This window comes from Solenopsis invicta, chromosome 1 (genome assembly GCF_016802725.1).
Source record: "Solenopsis invicta isolate M01_SB chromosome 1, UNIL_Sinv_3.0, whole genome shotgun sequence".
Lineage (NCBI taxonomy): Eukaryota > Metazoa > Arthropoda > Insecta > Hymenoptera > Formicidae > Solenopsis > Solenopsis invicta.
The window spans coordinates 23,888,525-23,908,699 of NC_052664.1; the positions used below are offsets into that span (position 1 = coordinate 23,888,525).

At 33.4% G+C, this 20,175-nt stretch overlaps 1 protein-coding gene across 3 annotated transcripts in view; it reads right to left on the bottom strand.

The window, feature by feature from the left end:
• The window catches only part of LOC105193284 (sodium-dependent dopamine transporter), a 30,307-nt gene that overhangs the window by 9,370 nt on the left and 762 nt on the right, over positions 1-20,175 (bottom strand). For 2 of the 3 annotated variants that reach the window (XM_026131310.2, XM_011157681.3), the window contains exons 2-5: positions 13,325-13,498; positions 4,548-4,682; positions 771-1,077; positions 110-248 (exon numbers count right to left, since the gene is read on the bottom strand). In XM_026131310.2, the coding sequence (XP_025987095.1) occupies positions 110-248; positions 771-1,077; positions 4,548-4,682; positions 13,325-13,487 (744 nt within the window). In that variant the 5' untranslated portion in view covers positions 13,488-13,498. Of the gene's footprint in view, positions 1-109; positions 249-770; positions 1,078-4,547; positions 4,683-13,324; positions 13,499-18,132; positions 18,842-20,175 lie in introns of those variants that run through there. The other variant, XM_011157683.3, reaches the window with a different exon arrangement.

Below are 20,175 nucleotides of genomic sequence, written 5' to 3' on the forward strand. Positions count from 1 at the left end.
TATAACACTTTATTGTGGATCTTTCGTGAAAAGACACCTCGTGGCGACGCTTCGCTTCGCTTGCCCATCTTTAAGATCTCAAATCACTCTGACGAATCATTTAGCTTACCTTGCCGGAAGTTGAAATGCCCTTCCATAGAGAAAAGTAGCACACCAGATAGACCACGAGCAAGCATAGCGCGATGTCCCACTTAATGGCACCAAGATCGTGTAAGCCCTCGCTTTGATGCAGCTCCAGAATAGCGCGACTTAGGGGAAAAAGTTGTGTAATTCATGAAAATATAGCGTAAAATGACTTGCGTAAAAAAAAGATTTATACGCATTAATAAAAGTTTATATTTAACATTAATGACACGTTAACATTTAATGCTTAAAAATTGCAACAAAAATCTAAAATATACAGAAATATACATTAAAAGAAAGTCTCAAAACTTTTAACGATTTTCATAAAATATTATAATCATTTTTATTAAATTGTTTTATTAGTATAAATTTGAATTGAAAAGGTAGTGAAATACTTCATTTAAAATTAATATCCAATATCATTTTTTCAAGTCGAAATTATCATAAAAGATTTTAAATGTCATATGTCTTTTGCGTTAAATTAATGTTTTGCTATAAACTTTAAAATATTTTTGACAAGTCCTACTCATTTGGTAACACACTGATACACCAATAAATACATTTACCAAATATTAAATGTTAATATTAAACGTTCACTGTACAAAGACTGTTTCGTTTGCACAAACGAAGCGTCGAACGTTACTCACTTGAAGTATTCATGCGCAGCGCTTGTATGATTATCCGCTGTGCTCTGAGCGGCATCTGATCCTAAATCGACCAGGAGTCGGGTCGTGTTTCCAAAATTCTCATTTATCTCGTTGGCCATATCCTCAAATGCATACGAGACGTTCGCGTCAAACTCACGGCACAGCGGCGTGTTCCAGTCGTTGTCGCAAGAGGTCCACGGCAGCATCGTGGCGAACGAGGCGAAGAAATAGCGAAGTGACCAGGCGATGATAACGTTATAGTAGAAATCAACGTAAAACGCGATTAGGACGACCGCGTATCCGATACCTGATCAAGAATGATTCGTATTTTCATAGGATAAAAATTATTTTCTTAAAAAAATACATTTAGTTTCTATATTTTCACAGTTCTACATAACGCAACAGATTGTCAATGATTATACATACACGGTTGTCAAATTAATTGCAAAATAATTTAAATAAATTTGTTAATATATTATTTACAAAATTAATTGTACGGATGTTAAGGATATATTTTATACTACAAATTTGCCAAATATTATAATTTTTGAAGAAAACTCGATTGCAACTGAAAACCTTTGCAAAGATACTTTTCCAGCACAGTTAGAAGCACAAACTTGTATTCAAATTAGATAAAGTTTACTAACCTATTATTAACAAAATCAGATTAAAGTAGAAAAAAGTATTTAAATAAAATTGCAACAAAGCGTTGATTTCACTTCATTTATTTTTATTTAACTCCGAAAAAGTGTAACAAAGATGGTAAAATCATAACGAAATAATAAGCAAGATAATTTTATATACATACATTTTATATTCAATAAGCAAGATAATTTTATATACATATAGTTATGAAACTATCGTTCGAACACACAACATATACATTGAAAAATTATTTTATGCTACAAATTACTTTTGATGGAAATGCATCCGTGAAAAGGGATTTCACTTCCATTCGAGTTTTCCTTAAAAAATTATAATATGTAGCATAAAATAAACTTTTACATCTTGTGTCTAGATAATTAGTTTCGTGACTGTATATGAGAATATTGCTAATTTTATTTCTATTTTTAAAAAATTAATAAATAAAATAATATCTTATAAGTGTTCAATATGAAACGAAGGATTTTTATTACGAACATTTTATTTTCAGAATATTCTCTGATTTTTTCAACTATTTTTTTTGTATTCATATGTGTGTCAACTTGATCTCAGAAGTACAAGGATCAAGATCACTAAATAGATTAGCATGATAATCGCATAGGCGTGAAAGAAAGCGCGGTAGAAACTCTAGAAACACACCGTCCTTCCTGCGACCATATTATTTCTTGCCCGCGTATATCGAATCCGCGCGTCTCCTATGCAAATAACATTGCGACCTTCTCTACTGTGTGGTATGCGAGATCGCGCATTACATACGTACTACGTTAGGTACGTTTATCGCGTGACGCAGAATTGCTGCGACGGAGGATCTCGATCGATCATACGGCGATCAATTGTCGAGCGGACGGGCGGGTGGACGAGGAGAAATTGTGGAAATGAAGTTGGAAATCGGCGGAAATGGAGGCTCTTTGCGCGGAGAGCCCCGGTCGCGTCTCTCGCATCTCGCTGCGATTCCCTCGGATTTATACGCGTCGCGTGAAGTAACAGCGGTCGAGAGAGATCTGCGAAGCGGCGAAGATATACCTATATACATACATATATACATATGTGTGTGTACATATATATTGTATATATATCAGAGCGAAAATGACAGTGCTTACGGTCATATACTAGAGTGAGTCAATTATCCGCATTCTACTTCTAGTTTATTTATTAGAACTATAATAACACTTCTCAACACATCATTTTTTTCTCATAGTTCTCTTATTTTTCAACTTAGTCCAAGAGTTGTACAAGATTATTAAAATACTTTTAAAAAAAAAGTTTGCGTGATCAGCCATGCATGTACCGCATATCTTTTACGTATTTGTTTCAAAGAAAATCGATTTTTTAAGGTTTTTTTTAATGGATTAAGCAAATAATAATCCGAGTCATTCGTCGGTTCATTCAGAATCAAGATGCCCTTTGTACAATATTGTTAATCAACAGTAACTGACCACATTAAATTTTTTGCATAAAAAAATCTCGTGTAACGCTGAATTAATTACGTGAAAAGCAAAGGAACTACGTAAAAAAAATAATGCAGAAATAGAATGCAGATAATTATTAACTCATTCTGGTGCATATACGTACATATGTATGTGTGTTTTTAATAAATATATTTAATACATAACACACACACATTTCACTCTGCCATCAGACTGGCAGATTCAACTTTGCGCGCGCAGATCGGGCAATCGTCCTCGCGATTTTAGTAGCTGGGAAAAAGGGGAAAAGATCGCAAAGCCGAATAGAAAGGAGAGAACAGCCTGGAATACCAATATCCTACCCTGTCTGAGGACCTGGGAGGAGAGAAAGCAAGGTAGAATATAATGAGAGTAAAGAGGGCCGTTCCGGCTCTTAAGCTCCTGAAAAGATTTTACCGGACGGTTCGCGCGCACGGATTTCTGTACGCGTGGACGATATATATACAGTATATAGGTATATAACTGTCGTAATCGTTTCGAGATGTATGTCTCATAAATCCCGTGGCGCACGACCAGCACGTGCGTGAGCGGATCCAATGGTTGGTGCCGTTACGCGCCGTCTCGCACGCGGAAAGCTATAAACTTTTAAGTGCATCCATGTATGCTTGACGATGGAAGTGATAACCGAGAAATAAGGAAACTGAAAGAAACGATGAAGCGTTTTATTGACCGTTATTATAAGGACTTTGCACGATCAATAATACATTGAATCTATAATATTATATAACAATATGTATCAATATTTTTACAATCTGGAGTTATTTCTGTAATTACACTGAGAAAAATGTTTGATATTTGTGACTATAAGTGCATGGTAAAATAATTATGATTATGATTAGGAGTTTCATTGTCATAGTTGTTGCTGCTATAATATTAGTAATAATAACTTAATGTTTATATAGTTTTACCAGATATAAAAATATTTTACTATTAATTATGCTAATTTTAAATATTAATATATAAATGGTAAAAATAAAATAAACATTTTTGTTTAATAACCGCAATCATAATAATAACAAAAATAACTTTTTTTTTAAACGTTTACTTACTAGTTACATAGTAATAATAACTGATAGCTATAATTTGTATGGTTAAAACAATTAAATATATACATAGTTTGCATAAAAAATAACTAAATTATAGTTGAATAATGATAGTTACGTTATAACTATTTTTTTTCCTTCAGTTTATAAGTAATGATTCTACAATGTATTATTGATACAACGTTTTTATTGCTATCATATTTGCAAAAATAATTTTAATCCAGTGAATTTAAAATATGACATTATTTCTTGGTTTCTTCTACTTCAAGTTTGCACGCATATTTATATCGAACAATTATAGGATTCCCTATATGAGCACAAATATATTAAATAAATGCATTTATAAATCATAAAAGAAACGTTATGATATTTTAAAATGAAAAGAAAATGATTGTGCACAAATTTGAAGACATATAATGCTCGAAAGCTTTAAAAAGCTTTACTATTCCTTTCTCATTTGCCAGCATAAATACGTACCTACATAGTATTCAAACAATTAGCATTCAAATAGAATTATTGTATCTTTATTATTATACCGAACAGATGTATAACGAGTTAGGAAATAGTGATATACTTCGTCGCGTTTGTAACATGATTCTCTTTACCTTTGAAAAGCGGTACCAGTCGACCCCAACAAGTGATAGCACCTTTCCTGTTGAATTGACCAAGAGCGAGCTCCATGTAAAACAGAGGAATACCGCCGACCACCAACATAATGCAATAGGGAACCAGAAATGCACCTGCGAAGTATAAGTTAATTTAAAAGAGACACTCAGTTTAAAGCTAGAACTGTCAAAGCGTTTAATATTTATTTATGCATTAAATTATGCATTAAACATGTGTGAATTGAAAATATAATGATTTAATTCGCATAATAATATTAAAACTATCAAAACAATCCAAATTATTGATGGTTGCTACAACTTTTAATCATTCTCTAAAACTTTTCGCAACTTTTATTATAATACGTAAATGTTAAAATTAATCTCCTTTTTCAAAGATGTACACGTGTATAGTATATTTAAATAGTAGAAAGAGATATACGTTAATCGTTATTCATTTTTGTGTTAAAATGTGGAGCAATTAATCACAAAATTAAAAATAATTAAAATATTTAAAGGACTTATTGTAAAAGAACGTGCATGATGTATCTTTCAATACCTTTTTGTATTCTAAGTTAATTGTGCCGTTAGAAAAATGACACAATTAATGTTTTTAATAAAATTCTCTATTCTTTTTTATCTAATTTAGTTAGCCAATTTTGCTTATTTTAAATTTTTATTAGAACGATATTGTCACAACAATTCCTTAAATACTGACTCTCATTATCTCCAATTAACATTAAATCATAATAATACGATTCCATTTGATCGCCGTAATTCAACTTCTTGGCATAAGTCGATCAAACAAGATCCAATTAGTCTTCTCTCCGTCGAACGTCTATCTAGAAGGAAAAGTTTTGCGAAAAATTCTTAAGACAAGAGGCCATTGTATAATAGGGCAAAACGGTTATTGTGCGATCTAGGAAACGGAAGTGAAAGGAAGGAGATACGCTGCTTCCGGAAAAGTGTCGTCAGTTCAAAAAGGAAGCAAAGTTAAAAGGTGAACAAAGTAGAAGACGAAAAGTACGCATGTAGCCGTTAAAGAACTACTAAGAAACTGTCCAAGAATTATCAGAGTTTACTTTGAGACACGCGCATCTTTTTCAGTTCAAATGACTTATTGTTAGGTCTCTATTGAAAGTATCATGATAGAGAATTTTGAAATTTATTAGCATAATTATTTCAAAATATCGTTGAAAATTATATAAATATTAATGCTGTTCAATAAGGCAACGAGATTTTCTTAATTAGACAACATTAGATTAATAATTTGGATAATAACACACACAATATATATTATATTGTATAAAAATATTATTATTAAAAACGAAATTTTATTTATATTACCCTAAAATGAAAAATTGAAAGTCATATTGTTTTCCGTCGGACGAGCAATTCACTGTTCTAACGTCGCGCTATCTGTGGAACTCTCTTTAGGCGGTCAGAATTACAAAAACTTTTCGGGAATCATTTTTTGAAAAAGCACTGCTGGTTCAGCGTTCCTGTCAGTTTGACGATCGACTCGGTCGTGTCACCGTGTTAATGTCACCTTGCCGCATTTCCGAAAGTTGACTATCGAATTACGTGCCTAAAAGCACCTCGCTACCGGTGCTCTAAATAACGCACAATGCAGTTATGGAACTAACCCGCTGGTATGAGTGCGTCATATATTGCATTTTTTCACCGGTTTCTCTCTGAGCGGCGTGTGTTATCTTCCTGCCTATGTTCCCCTTCATATAATACAGAATAAATTTATAGAATTCAGCGTTTTTCCAAAAGGATGGAACGATTTAATCAAATAGCGTCGCGAATCAATATGTTGTTCAAACAAATAATGATATTTAAATCACATTTAGGCGCGTATACATTACTTATTAAAGTAATTTATAAAAGATATCTAAACATGTATTAATGTATAATTACTCTATTAATTTCGAGAAAGTTTTAAAGTAGTCTCTATGTACGTAGATCCATAAAAAATTAACCAAGAAGCTTAGACCTATATCTAGAGAAAGAAAGAAGAAACTGAAACAATATTTATTACATTAAGTGACTAATATTTATTTCAACAAATTTAGATTAAGGATGTTTTGGCTATATAATACTAGCTAAAAGTAATCGAAATTTAAAAACTGCAGGCTTTGTAAGTTTATTATTTTTTTTCTAATTAATAACAAAAATTTTGGTCGTGAATTCCCGAATTTTGACTTTGAAATCAATTGCAAGAAGCAAAACAACCAAAAATTTGGCTTAGACAGCGAAAATGGTCATATTTTGTTACAATTTTAGGTAAATAATTTTTTAACCAATAAGAGAATTGTGCCTGAATTTTACACACATACTCATACGTAATAGTATAACAATCTATGAAATTTTTTTAATTTTTGGTAATACTTTGAGTTGACAAATACATACTTAACTTTAATATTATTTTCTATTTAATATCTTTTTCTAATTCTAAAAATTAGAAGAAGATAAAAAGTAAGTTAAACTGAAATTAATCTACATTTTGATAAAAATAGATTTAAATATATGTTTATATTAAATATATCTCGATCAATATATGTAATTGCCTTATGGACAGCAACAATTTATATTATTATTATTATTATGCAATTTTTCAGTGCGTACTGGCAAAAAAATTGATTAAATATACCATTACATTTCACCACTGTTCGCATTGCATAAATAAATGGCAATGCAGATGCAATCAAAAAGAGAAGAACAAGAGACTATACTTATTTCCTTGATCTTCCTTCTTAGCTCCAACGGAACTTGCGTTCCGTACCCATGGAGATGTAATCGCATTAAGAAGGATATTGTCGTTGAGCAACCTTGATTAATTTCTTCTTGTCCCTGCCTGAGCACGACTCGTCGATCGATTATACTAAAAATTGTATTCTCTCTCAAAGTAGACTGTTCATCGCCGGATGACTCCATTACGCGAAAAATTAGTTATAAGTTATAATTAAAATCACACGTGCTCTAATCCAAAGCGCTCTTGACGATATGCTTAAATAAGATCGGAATCAACTTATTTATCAAATTTTTTTTTTAAAGAATCAATTTTTTTAAGAATATGAGGTATTTGATAATATTGTTGATAATACGATATCGCCTCCTTGAAAAATCGAAGATTTGGCAAAAGTTAATTCCGAAATCTAGAGCATAGCCTTTCTCCCTTTCTTCCCTCTTTTGTCTTGACATATCGCTAACGTCGAGAGCAAACGTCCGGCCCCGGACAACAGTTCCGCTCAATTTTCTCCCTTTGAACGCGAGCATGCACTCACGCAAAGGCTTAGTGCTGCATTTTACGCCCGAACAAAGGCGAAAAGCTCGTTCGAATAAAACATAATGCATTCTCGCGAGATAATCGCGCCAATTGTAGCCTGTCGATTGGAATACGTTTTCATCAAAAGGTGTACGAGGGTCTAGGTCGAGCTGCTGGTGTGTTGGTGACGTCCATTAACAAAATTCGACTCGCATTACTTTACTCGTATTTTGAAGAGAAAGCACGCACTTCTTAAGCAAAAGTATTGCAAATATCATTACCGTGAGCTATTTCACTTTATAGTCTAAATTGTTTTACTTAAATCAACCATCTTAATAAGTGTTCGATTGATATGGTATTGCAAATATCATTACCGTGAGCTATTTCACTTTATAGTCTAAATTGTTTTACTTAAATCAACCATCTTAATAAGTGTTCGATTGATTATGGTTTTATAAGAAACTGCATTCGCTAATTTTATGCAAAAATGTGTGAACTAGAATAATCTTAATAAATAATATGAACTGAATAATAATCTATTATTTTTAAATATATATAATAAATATAGTCTTTCTTGTATATTGAAAATTAAACTTGTACAACTATTCGAGTAATTTGCCACTCTATAACAGTCATGTTCACTTCCGTGGAAGTTGGATTCCTATAGAAGTATCTTTTTATTAGAGTGCCAAGTCACTCAAATAATTGCACAAGTCTAATTTTCACTCTTTTAGATGTTTCACTCTACGAGATTTAGATTGCAGTAGATTGAAATTTCTTTGATGTGTAATATACTTTATTTTTCTTTGACTTTTAACTCTAAACTCTTCGGAATGATGCATTGGTATGATAAATCACTTGCTTGCTATATGATGAATTAATTCAAGTTTTGTTCTAATAACTTGTTACGATAGTCTGCGCTATGACGACAGTAAAAAATCGACAGATACGCGAGCTACGTAAGACATACATCACTAATCTTTTAAATCAACTTCCTTCCAATATCCTATAAATGATATTGCACAAGACTACGATCGTCGATTAAATAATCTGTATTCAAGCAAACCAGTCTAAAATTTCAATTAGCATTTATGAAGATACATTATTCAAATGCGTGAAAATGTTGCATTTCTCGATAAGCAGGAGTCATGACGTTTAGGATTAGTTAAACAGGAAAACTGTATAAACCGCTAAGAATATTGCGGGATAAAAATTTCCACGAAGTCGAAATTGTGACGAAATAACCGAACGTATTCGAGGAAAATGCAACAGGCATTCAATAGGAATAAATAAACGTGCGAGTCTTATATCGTGACGAACATTGAAGCATAAATATCCTGCGTTTCTATTTAAAACTTGTAATGAAGTGCAAAATTATTTACGATTAAATGGAAAAGCGGAGGCAATTATGCTTAATACCGTGAGAAAATTTTTTTTTTGTAGATCACAAGAAAGATAAATATAGATGTATTTTACATTGCAAAGAATTATATAAAGTATTGTGCAAACTTAATGATTTTGGAAAACATTAAAAACACGACGTATAATTTATATTATTTATATTTATGTTTTTTTTTGAACTTTTATAAAATACAATTATTTCAAAGTCAGTAAGAAATTAGTACTATCCTTTTATTCTATTTTTCTTACAAATAATTAAACATGTATGTAGCTTTATGAAACGTAATACAAAAATACATATATCTATTGAAAAATTCGGTAATTTACTTAACATTTTAAATAAAGCTCTTTTCTAACCCAACTAAATATCAAATTATTTTATATAAAAATTAAAAAAAAACGGAAGTTTAACAATTTGAATTCTTCCTTGAGTAAATCATGCTCGCTCATTCAAATTTTTACTCGCTCAAGTATCATTTCATAAACATTTTTTGCGATATCCGTTGCATCATCTCGATTCGCTTTAGTTTATCCAAAGTCGCATCGCGTTACGCGTGAAAGGATTACGGATGAAAAGTAATCAATGTATCAAACGGTAGGCCGCCATCGGGGACTGCTACATATCGATACTGTACAGGCTTGCTCCGAATTATAATCATGAAACAACATGTTAATAACGCCTCTCGTAGGGCGATAACGATGCAGCCGCTGTCCTGCGGGGTGCAGCGGCGTCGCGCACGTCCATGATCAAAGGCCCGCGTCCCGAATGGGAAATTATAATTAATTAAGGTAATTGGAAATTAGCGACCGATCTTGCCCATCCTAATGGCGCGGAGCCGCGCGCTCTACTCCACTCTTAATTGATTTAGCAGCCGCTTTTGAGGAGCCTCTGTATCACTGACAGCGGCTCTAATCGCATTCCTACTGGGGACCCGATAGAACCGGTACTAATGGCGTCGGTCGTCGTCGTCGTCGTCGTCGCCGTCGCCGTCGCCGTCGCCGTCGCCGCAGCGGGGCTTAGCAAAAGTCAATAAGATTGTCGACCGTTTTCCAAAAGCTCGATCCCTAAGAGCAAAAAGCGAAAGATCTCGCATGAAAGTGAGATCGGAGCTCTCATTGAGAAACAATAGGGCTTTAATGACCCAGCCAAAAATAATAATAAAATTAATGCCGATTCAAAATCATTAAATTGACATCGAATCGACGTCGATCCATTATAATTTCTGACTGAGAAATCGCGGATGCTTACATTAATGTGAAACAAATTGAATGCAAAAGTACGTGACGTATAGAGTTATTTACAGAGTTATTTAATGTCGAAAAATGATGGAATTCTTTAACGTCAAAATTAAGTTTTAAACAAAATAAAAATTTTTACATTAGTTTGCACTGATTTTAATTTAAAGAATTTTAATTTCAGGCTAGTTATGAAAACATTTAACAAATTTACAAAAACCGCGTTTGGTCAGTTATCCGCAAGGAAAAGTTTATCTCTAAATTGCTCGAAAAATATATAAAGTAGATTAATTTTATTAATACACTTCGTGTATCTAAGAAAATCGCGGAATTTCATAATTTTCATAATTTTCGTGGATTTTGAATAAAATATGTTGAATTGTTTATTTATTGTAATTTATGTGTCATCGTTCTTGTTTCGCCCAGTTATCATTATTTCTTCAATACTATCTTAACGTTTATTAGATGATTAATATTATAATATCCACTTTTCTTCAGTTTTAAGCAACTTGAACACAATAATTTCCTCGTAGTAATAATTTACGATTCTCAAACAGGATGTTATATGCTATTAGGAATTAATGGGGAAGATATCGTAGCATCTGAAAATTATCAATTATATCTCCAATTCAATTAATTATATTTTCAAAGATTGACACAAAATGGCTAATTTATCATTGCGCATTCCTTTTTTTTATGATAAGAAAAGGCAAATCAATTGCGGGAAGGATAATCTGTTAATCATTGTTGCAATACGAGAGATCTAATAATTTATCATGATTGAAGTATGTAACTATTAATGTTACTTCGTAAATATAAATCATTCTGCCATCGTCTCAAGGCGTGTTATGCAAATTCAATGCGTGCCGTTTAATGTTTATCCCAGGTGTAAAGATAAAGTGCTCGCAACAGGTTAACTATTTACAAAATCTACATATTGCAAGCAATGTAACTGTCACACAACTGATACCCAACTGATTATAATAAAAAAAAATAATTGAATATCAATCATGTTACAGTTAAAGTAAAAATTACACGCAGTGCTATTCGCAATCGAACTGTTTCTTCTGTTTCTTTTTTAACTCTTTTATTCTCAGAATTCCTATTAAGAATGTATATGACACATCTCAAAGTATTAAAAAATTTTTAAATTTCATAGTTTGTTCTATTATTATGTTTGAATATCTGTATAAAATTTTTTTATATAATTCTCTTATTGGTTTAAAAGTTTATTTTCTAAGTTTTTATTACCTCTTGATTTTTGTGTAAAATCGCGTTTTGTATGTATTCGAAAATATTTGTAATTTTAATTTGTAAATATTTATTTATAAATTTGATGAAGAAGTAACATTACAAATAAAATAAATAATTTTATCTATACTAATAAAACCACAAATATTCTTACAAAAAATTTATTTAGATACACTTCTTTGTTTAAAAGCTTATTTATTTAAAATTGCAGTAAAATATGGTCATTTTTGCATAATTTTTAGTTGTTTTCTTCTTTGCGGCTAGTTTTATGGCCAAAATTTAGGTATTGACGTCCAAAATTTTTTGTCGTTGAATAAGAAAAAAGGAATAACTAAAAAAAATTTAAGAAGTTGGCGGTTTTTAAATTTCCATAACTTTTAGTTGGTATTGTAGAGCTAAAACATCCTTAAAGTTGAGTTATTTTAAATAAAGAAGATTCGAAGGACAATCGAACAATTTTATTACTTTTGCACTTGTTCGCTCCCATTAAAAAAAAAATAAAGAAAAAAGTTAGCGCATGCTTCGCGATTTACGAGACCGTCCTTGTAAATTACCACATCTCCGTAATTGTAATCAATTGTGGCACCTGAAGAGGTGGTCCTGTCGCCAGGACTCTTTGCCGAGCGACGGTCTAAATCCCGGAGGTTATTTTCCACGAGGTAAATGCCAATTAACCAACCGGTTAGCGCGGCATTGCTCGACAGCTGGAGTACATTACTCCACGACGACGCGTAGCACCCAACCTTCCTCGAGTTAAGTTAACTACAAAATAACGTCCGACGATGTTACGAGCAGTTGTGACGAAGTTTCCCTCGCACACGAGTATCGAGACCGAGCGGTTTGTTCTCGAACCAAAGAGGTTGTTACGCAAAATGAATCATCTCGATTAAAGAAAAAAAAAGGGGGAAAAGAAGCATGTCAAGGATACCCGTAAAGTTGAAGAAAGAAACAGTAAATTTTATAGTTAAACCACTTGTATCTTCTTGCTCAATTAGTTTTGAATTTAAGCCTGGCCGAGAGCGACACTCAACCGTAACGAAACGTTTCCATGACGCAAATAAGCGATTTATAATAAAACTTGTTTTCCTCATTGACGCAAGTATGAGATCCTGTGATAACTCTGTGGATCCGAAGCTAGAAGAATAATAATTACAGCCCGGCGCACCAATTGTTTTAATTAGCATTCTCGACACAAATTGGTTGTTTTAGCCAACCGATTAGAATCAGCAGATTTCTCGTTTCTCGGTTCTCAAATGAAATGCGATCTCGACGCAGGTGGAACCGATCACGTAACTCCGTCCTCGTGTATTCCTGAAGCGCAAAAACTATAGGCGTAAATAATGCCAGGGTTTCCGCGATCGATGATGCGAAAAATTACGAAGCTCAGAAGGCGCGGGGAGACGTTTGCTTAGGCGAAACCGCGCGGCTATCGTTACACGTAACAAACCCGAGTATGAAGTGGGGTAATGGGTGAAAAGGGCGGATTATTGAAATCGTATTCCTGCCACTGCGTCCCCGTCGATGACAGGGAGGAGCACTCGACTAGCGCGAAATAATCGAAAATAAACCGCGCGGAAATCGCGCGTTGCGGCCGCTCTCGCTTGGACCGATATGCACTTACCACCACCGTTCTTGTAGCAGAGGTACGGGAATCGCCACACATTAGCGAGATCGACGGCGAACCCGATGACCGACAACAAGAAATCGAGCTTCCCCGACCAGGTCTCCCTGCCGTCGCCGGCGGTGACGTCCTTTGCGGCATTTTTTACTACTGTCGACGACATCCTTCCGGTACCTGCAAGCAGCAGCAATAATTATGCAATCTGGCTCGCAATTGCGTTCCTTGAGCTTTCATTTCTATTACGTAGATTAACTTCCTAATCTCAGTTTAATTTACCCTTTATCCTAATTCTTACAACTGGAAAAAGAGAAAGAATAAATTGAATCGCGATTACAGTTGATTTACATTGGTGGAAATAGACGTAAAAGATAGCATTAGTTCTCACGCTTGTAAGTTAATTGGTATTTAAATGAAGATTTTTAGATAATTGACATTCCGAAAACTGTTACCAAAAATTGTTAGAAATCTGTCACCCGATTGATTGAAATAATTATTGAAATGTACTGCTGCAGAACTGTAATAGTATTGCGTTCTACAACATAGATTGCTTACATCATAAAAAAAAAAAAAAAAAAACGCGGTTCTAAACCTTATGCTGCCTTTCATTTAACTTTTATAAGACTCCGAAATCTTTCATTGTACTCAAATTAGAATTCGAAAGTTTTCCTTCTTCTATAAGAAATAGTCGAAAGAAATCAGTTTTTCGCATATCGTCATTTGCATGAGATAAATTAGAAAAAAAAAAATAATAACCTGAAAATTTTCGATTTCGCGCCTAGAAAAAAAAATATCTGTAATTTTAATACTAGAAAAAACACATTACTTATTTTATTTGTAAACGCGCAATAAGAAAATGCGAACGGAACGATAACGATATTACAATTTCTCCGGGAGATTCGCGTTTTTAAAGCGAGCTTTTCTTAAAAGCAAAAGTCTCGCCCGTGCAAACTGATCAATATAATCACGTAATCTTGGAAGCACACGGCTCATGAACAAGTGCATAAATCTGCATGCCTACTGCGCGCGGGATTAGGCGCAAGGTCGCGAGTATGCGAGGAGCGAAAGGAACCGAGCGAAAGGAAGGCGCAGCGCGAACGGGGAGGCGAAGAGAGAGAAGGGATAGTGGAGAACGGATGACGATAACGCAATGGAAAGGATATCGGCGATTCGCGCGCGCACATGTATAGTTATTACATTATTTATTCGCGCACTGGTACAAAATACATGTGTGTACGTGAAAGAGAGAGATAGAGAAGGGGGAGGGAGGGAGGAGAGGGGAAGAGAAGCGCGTCGCGTGCGCGACGGGGCGCGGCGCGGGCGCGTGTAATTTGGCGACGACAAGTTATCGATAGCCCTTCAAGCGACAACGCTCGACGCCCCCAACGAGCCTCATTGTACCCCGTGACGGGTACCGGTCAAACAGCGTATATTTCAAAGGCGATCGCGGGCGATCCGGCCTCGAGGGGCCACTCGACGAGGGGTTTTCTGTCACGCGCACTGATCCACGCTTATCCACGCAGACCGACCCAGTTAATTGATATTCGGCGGTCGCGGAGACACCTACGGACGCGCGAAGATAGACGGCGACGAAAAATCACCCGCTCGCCGCCATCGCCGCCGCTGCCGCTGCCGCCGCCGCTACATGCCGCGAGATCGCTCTCTCCCGCTTCTGTCGTGAAATCGAAAACCGGTTCGCCGAAGAAGGACCTATAATAGTCGGATGGAATTCATAGATGGAAATAATTAACTGAATGATGAATTTAAAATCCGCTCTAATAAAATTTATTCGCATAAATTAAATGCATTAAATAAACGTAAAACAATTGATGTTTCAAGGAAAATATTGTTTTTGTACGCATATGGAGTTCAATATTGTCGTAACTTATTATTTACGTAATTTTACAATTTTTTTTTAATTTGAAAAAATTTTTGTTTGTAGATTAAAATTAATATCTAAATTATTTAATTGATTCATTTAGACAGGAATCATTCGTAAACTTTTTTTAATAAAAATTATTTAATGAAATTTAATTTCTCATTTTTTAACGTGTACATTCTACTGTTTATCTATTTAATGGATTACAGTGCTTCTCTTATAAGAAAAAATTAAAATGTAAAAATCACTAAAAAATGTCTGTGTCTTTCCCTTTCAAAGTGTGAACGACGATATTTCAATTGATGCATCATCGGTTCTTAATAAATATTTCAAAACTAATTTTAATGAGGATAGAAGGAAGAGACGGAGTAGGAAAAGGAATGACAAAAACAATTCTTTGAAAATCAATTTTACGTCAACAGATTCTTATAACTGAGGCCTATTTTTATTCGGGGATCAACTTTTCACTGTTAAATTAATTAAAGAATCTTTGAGTCAATTTCTTGAGTCAGAAAACATTTTATTATTTTTAATGTTCAAGTTTCTCTTTCTCTCTCTCTCTCTCTCTCTCTCTCTCTTTCTCTCTCAAAATGTATTATTTTAGTAGATAAACATTTACATTTCATCTGCCCATTTCTATGGTTTACTTGTTTCATTTTAAAGTGAACAATGTTCACATATGCGCCTGGTAAATAATAAACTAAATTTCAGTCAAAAATACATTTTTTTAATTAAATTGTTTAACTTTATTATTTTAGTTAAATTAAAGACATTGCATAGGAGCAATGACGATGTATAACAGAAATAATTAAAAAGTAACTCAAATTGGATACAATTCAACATTAGGATTTTAGCATTATAATTTTAACAAGTTTTTCCCGCTGGAAATCTTTTCCCGAATCACTGTCCAAGGAAGTATGATTGATAATTGTGATCGCGATCGGATAGCAAAGACAATGACAAACGATAATATATGTCCGCAGATGCATAATATAGATGACAAATGGAAATGTACACCGCAATGACGTAAAATCGGTCATCACCGATACTTTTTTTCGACACACTTTTTTTCTATCGCATATTTAAACTTTAAATTAGACCACTTTTATCCTAGCATTAATGATTTTTTCTGATGGGTCACCTAGATTTCTTGTTACAAAAGACTTTTAATCTATCAAAAATAATTTTTTGAAATTTTATAGAGAAGAATTAAAGCAGCCTGGAAAAATTTGATATAAACGGAATGTCAGTTCTGTTCTACAATCTACGTTTTGCATTGTATAATCCGTTTTCTTTTTTTAAAGACAATAATTAAATTCAAAATTGATTATTCTTTTATGCAAAATTATCCTTGTACCTTCGTTTCGCAAAAACGTTAAACTCTGACAACATGCATTAGTGTTTAAAGATTAATTTGTTCTTAACCTATGTATGGCAGTATATTATTAAATGTCTTTTGTCGTTAACAAAACAAACGTTGTATATTAGTTTTTCTTAGACAGAAATAATCACATTCGTGAAGAAATTAAACGCGATTTCGCGCTGCGATAATGTTATCTTAATCATTCGCGAAGCTGTGAATGTCCGTACAACTGTACTTCAAAGAACTGCATGCAAAGTAAATATAAAAAAAATATCCTAATAAAAACTAATTATCAAGAAATCTATACTTTGTTTAAATAAATATATGTATTAAATTAATAAAGTATGTACATATAAAATCTCCTTACCTATTTCTCAACATCGCATATTTAAAATGTTAAATTAATGTTAAAATTTATTAAATTTATTGAAAATGGGAGAAATAATACTAAACAATAAAGAGAAATTTCTTTATAACTGTGTTTCAAATTACTTTTGAAATAGCAACAATTTATGCATTAAAACTGCTAAAAAATCATTTCTTTTGATGAAAAAAAAAAAAAAACAAAATTAAAAATATAGAGTATTATATTTTTGGTATACTACTTGTCTTTTAAAAAGAGAATTTTGAAATGACATTTGCAAGAAATGCATTTTTCTGAGACGACGTAGCTTAAAGATAAATAAACATCTAATATTAATTATTCATGTTTATAAAAAAGTTTACATGCGCGTGTATGTATATGCGTGTGAATACCTAGACAAATTCCACGTTTCAATTGTTGACACAAAATCTATTATGTATGAAACAATACACGCGCAGCTATTCCGCGTCGCGTCGTAGCAATCTCTATAAGCATTTCGAGAAAAATATTAATACAAAAATTTTATATATTTGCACTTTGCATAAATAAATATTAATACTCCTTTAAACCAATTAGATTAGATGTTAAATATCCGTCATATATAATGTTACTTTTGCAATGTAAACACGAAATTCCACGCGATATTTGTTTAATCTGAAAATCACTTTAATGTGTAGTTCTTATGAATGATCATAAACTGTCTGTAATATATTGTAATGTAAACAAATAAAACTGCGAGACTAGCATAGCTAATGAACTTTTTCACGCTTAGTTGATGCTGACGTATTTAAGATGATACGCGCAACCGAAGCGAATTGTGAAATGACCTTTCCGCATGTTAAACCAATCATCATTAACTTTTCCGCTATCTCTTTTACAGAAGATATCTCTTACGTTTTATTTAAGAAAAAATGGGACAAATAGTTTCTCTCTTCACATCGAAAAAAAATTTCGTAACAAGAAGGAAAAAAATTTATTTTTCTATGTTAACCGTCAGATTTTTTAAATTCCATTTAAATTCCATTTAATTTTTTCACAAAAATTCGTAAACCGTAAACAAGTGTCGCATCATATGAATCACAGGATATGACAGGATATCTTCGTGTCTTTGTTCCGAAATAAAACCCAAACTCTGCATAATGACGAAAGAATTCCTTAAAGTCGCGTTGTAAAAAAAAAAAATAAAAAATAAAGAAGAAACCTACCGCGACTAGGGTCTTTCTTTCGTTCTGAGTATGCAAAGACAGTCTCTTTCACTCTCTCTTCTTCAGCGGAGGAATTCGCCGAGGGAAAATCCGAAATACCGCGATCGGCGTGTGATCGCGGCCGGTCGATCAAGCGCAATTCACAACGGCGAACTAACTACTCGCGCTCCGCGTTCCGATCTCAAATAATCAAACGGTGGTTACGTAGTTGCATCGCCGACGAATATATCGACAGTGGGAGAGAAGATCCGTTGGAGTCGAAGTGTCTTCTAACGACAAATACTAATGACAAATTCGGGTGGGGAGTTTCCTCCGGCGGAGTTTCCCGAGAATTGTGAACGTGACACTATTTAGATTTTCCTTTAACCGGCACTTGGATTCTTGAGGCGGCACTTAATCGGGCTTCTGAACATCAACGTGTCGCATCGGAATGACAAATGATGGTATCACGTCGAGAAACGTGTTTTTACAACAGTTGTTGATTTCCTTCAATGGACATGCGTTTCGAGAAAGCGTAGGAAGCACGCCGAAAGGTGTAAAGATAATAGCCGTTGTTTGATTATCGAGATGTGACTCGAGTGTCTAAAACAAAGCGTTATTGACATTTTGGATTATTCTATTGACCTTTAAATCTCTCTTTTCAGCCACATTAGGATAACGCGCAATACTGTTTGATTAAGATTCTTTTGCGTATTGCTGTATCATATAACACATCATGTATCGAAATATTTTTTATTTTATTAATATTAACTGACAGATGTTTTCCATATGACATAAGTGTTATTTTAAAATAAAACAGCACATAAAAAAATCAACATTTTGAAATGTATAATTTTTTAAAATACAATTTGTACTTACATATTTTTTATATATTTTATGTTTTTTTTAAATACAATTTAAATTTACATATTTTTTATATATTTTGTGTTTTTCAAAATACAATTTATTAAGTGTAAATTATGCTTAAAGTATCAACGTACAAATTATGTAGCATGTTCTAAGATTTCCGATCTCGATTTTAATCACAAACTCTAACGAATTTGGTATTCACTTGTTCTCGAGAAAAACTTGGAGCGCAGTTAATATTTATGTTGCAGTTTTTTCAATACTTCGCTTTTTTTTCAAGACAACAATAAAACGGCACGAGAAGCTAATGGATAATTCTGAGCATATAAAACTATCCTCAGGATGCTAAGTGAACTCTTATTAGTCTTATTACACAAAATTATACGGACAGTCATTATTTAATTGTTATTCCTTTTACTACCTAAACCTTATTCTTCATCAAATTATTTGATCATTTATAAGTTTAGTTTACAAATCAAAAATTACAGAGTCGCAAAAGTGTAGATGATAAAAAAAAATAAACAAATTGACACTAAAAAATTAAAAACAGTAAGATTATGTTTAGGGAACATAATATTGTATAAGGTTTTTTTTATATTAAGTGCGAAACGTATTGATACCGTATTCACAGATAAAACTAAAACAATTTTGGAAAATAATTGATTTACGAAACGGTAACTATATTGAGAGGAAGTGCAGTGTCTTGTTCGTAAACAACGTGCAACCGTAAAGTATTCGACGTGTCAACGTTTGGTTTTTACGATTTGGGAAAACGCGCAGATAGATGTAACGCTGTATAACAATTCCCCAGGAAGTCCTAATTATTTTACGGCTCCAATAGAGTTAAGGCTCTAAATGAGTAAACGTGAAAGATGTTAAATCGCGGAACTTAGAAGCCGCACATTTTCAAATTACACACAAGATGCTATTCAAAAATTCCCACCGTTAGAATCTGTAAAATAACAATCACTCTTTGAGATTACACACAGCTACGATACCATTCAATTTTGTTCTTTCTTCTTGTTTGGTCTGAGAAAAAAATACTTTTCCTCTAAAAGACAAAAGACAATGAAGACTCAAAATCGTCGCCTCGGAGATTGCAAATCCGTCGTCTGCGACGGGCGTCGGGGACGACGGACTTGTCTTGAGCCTCGGCTCCATCCGCGAGCGGGAGTTTTCGTAGATCCAGCGTCGCGA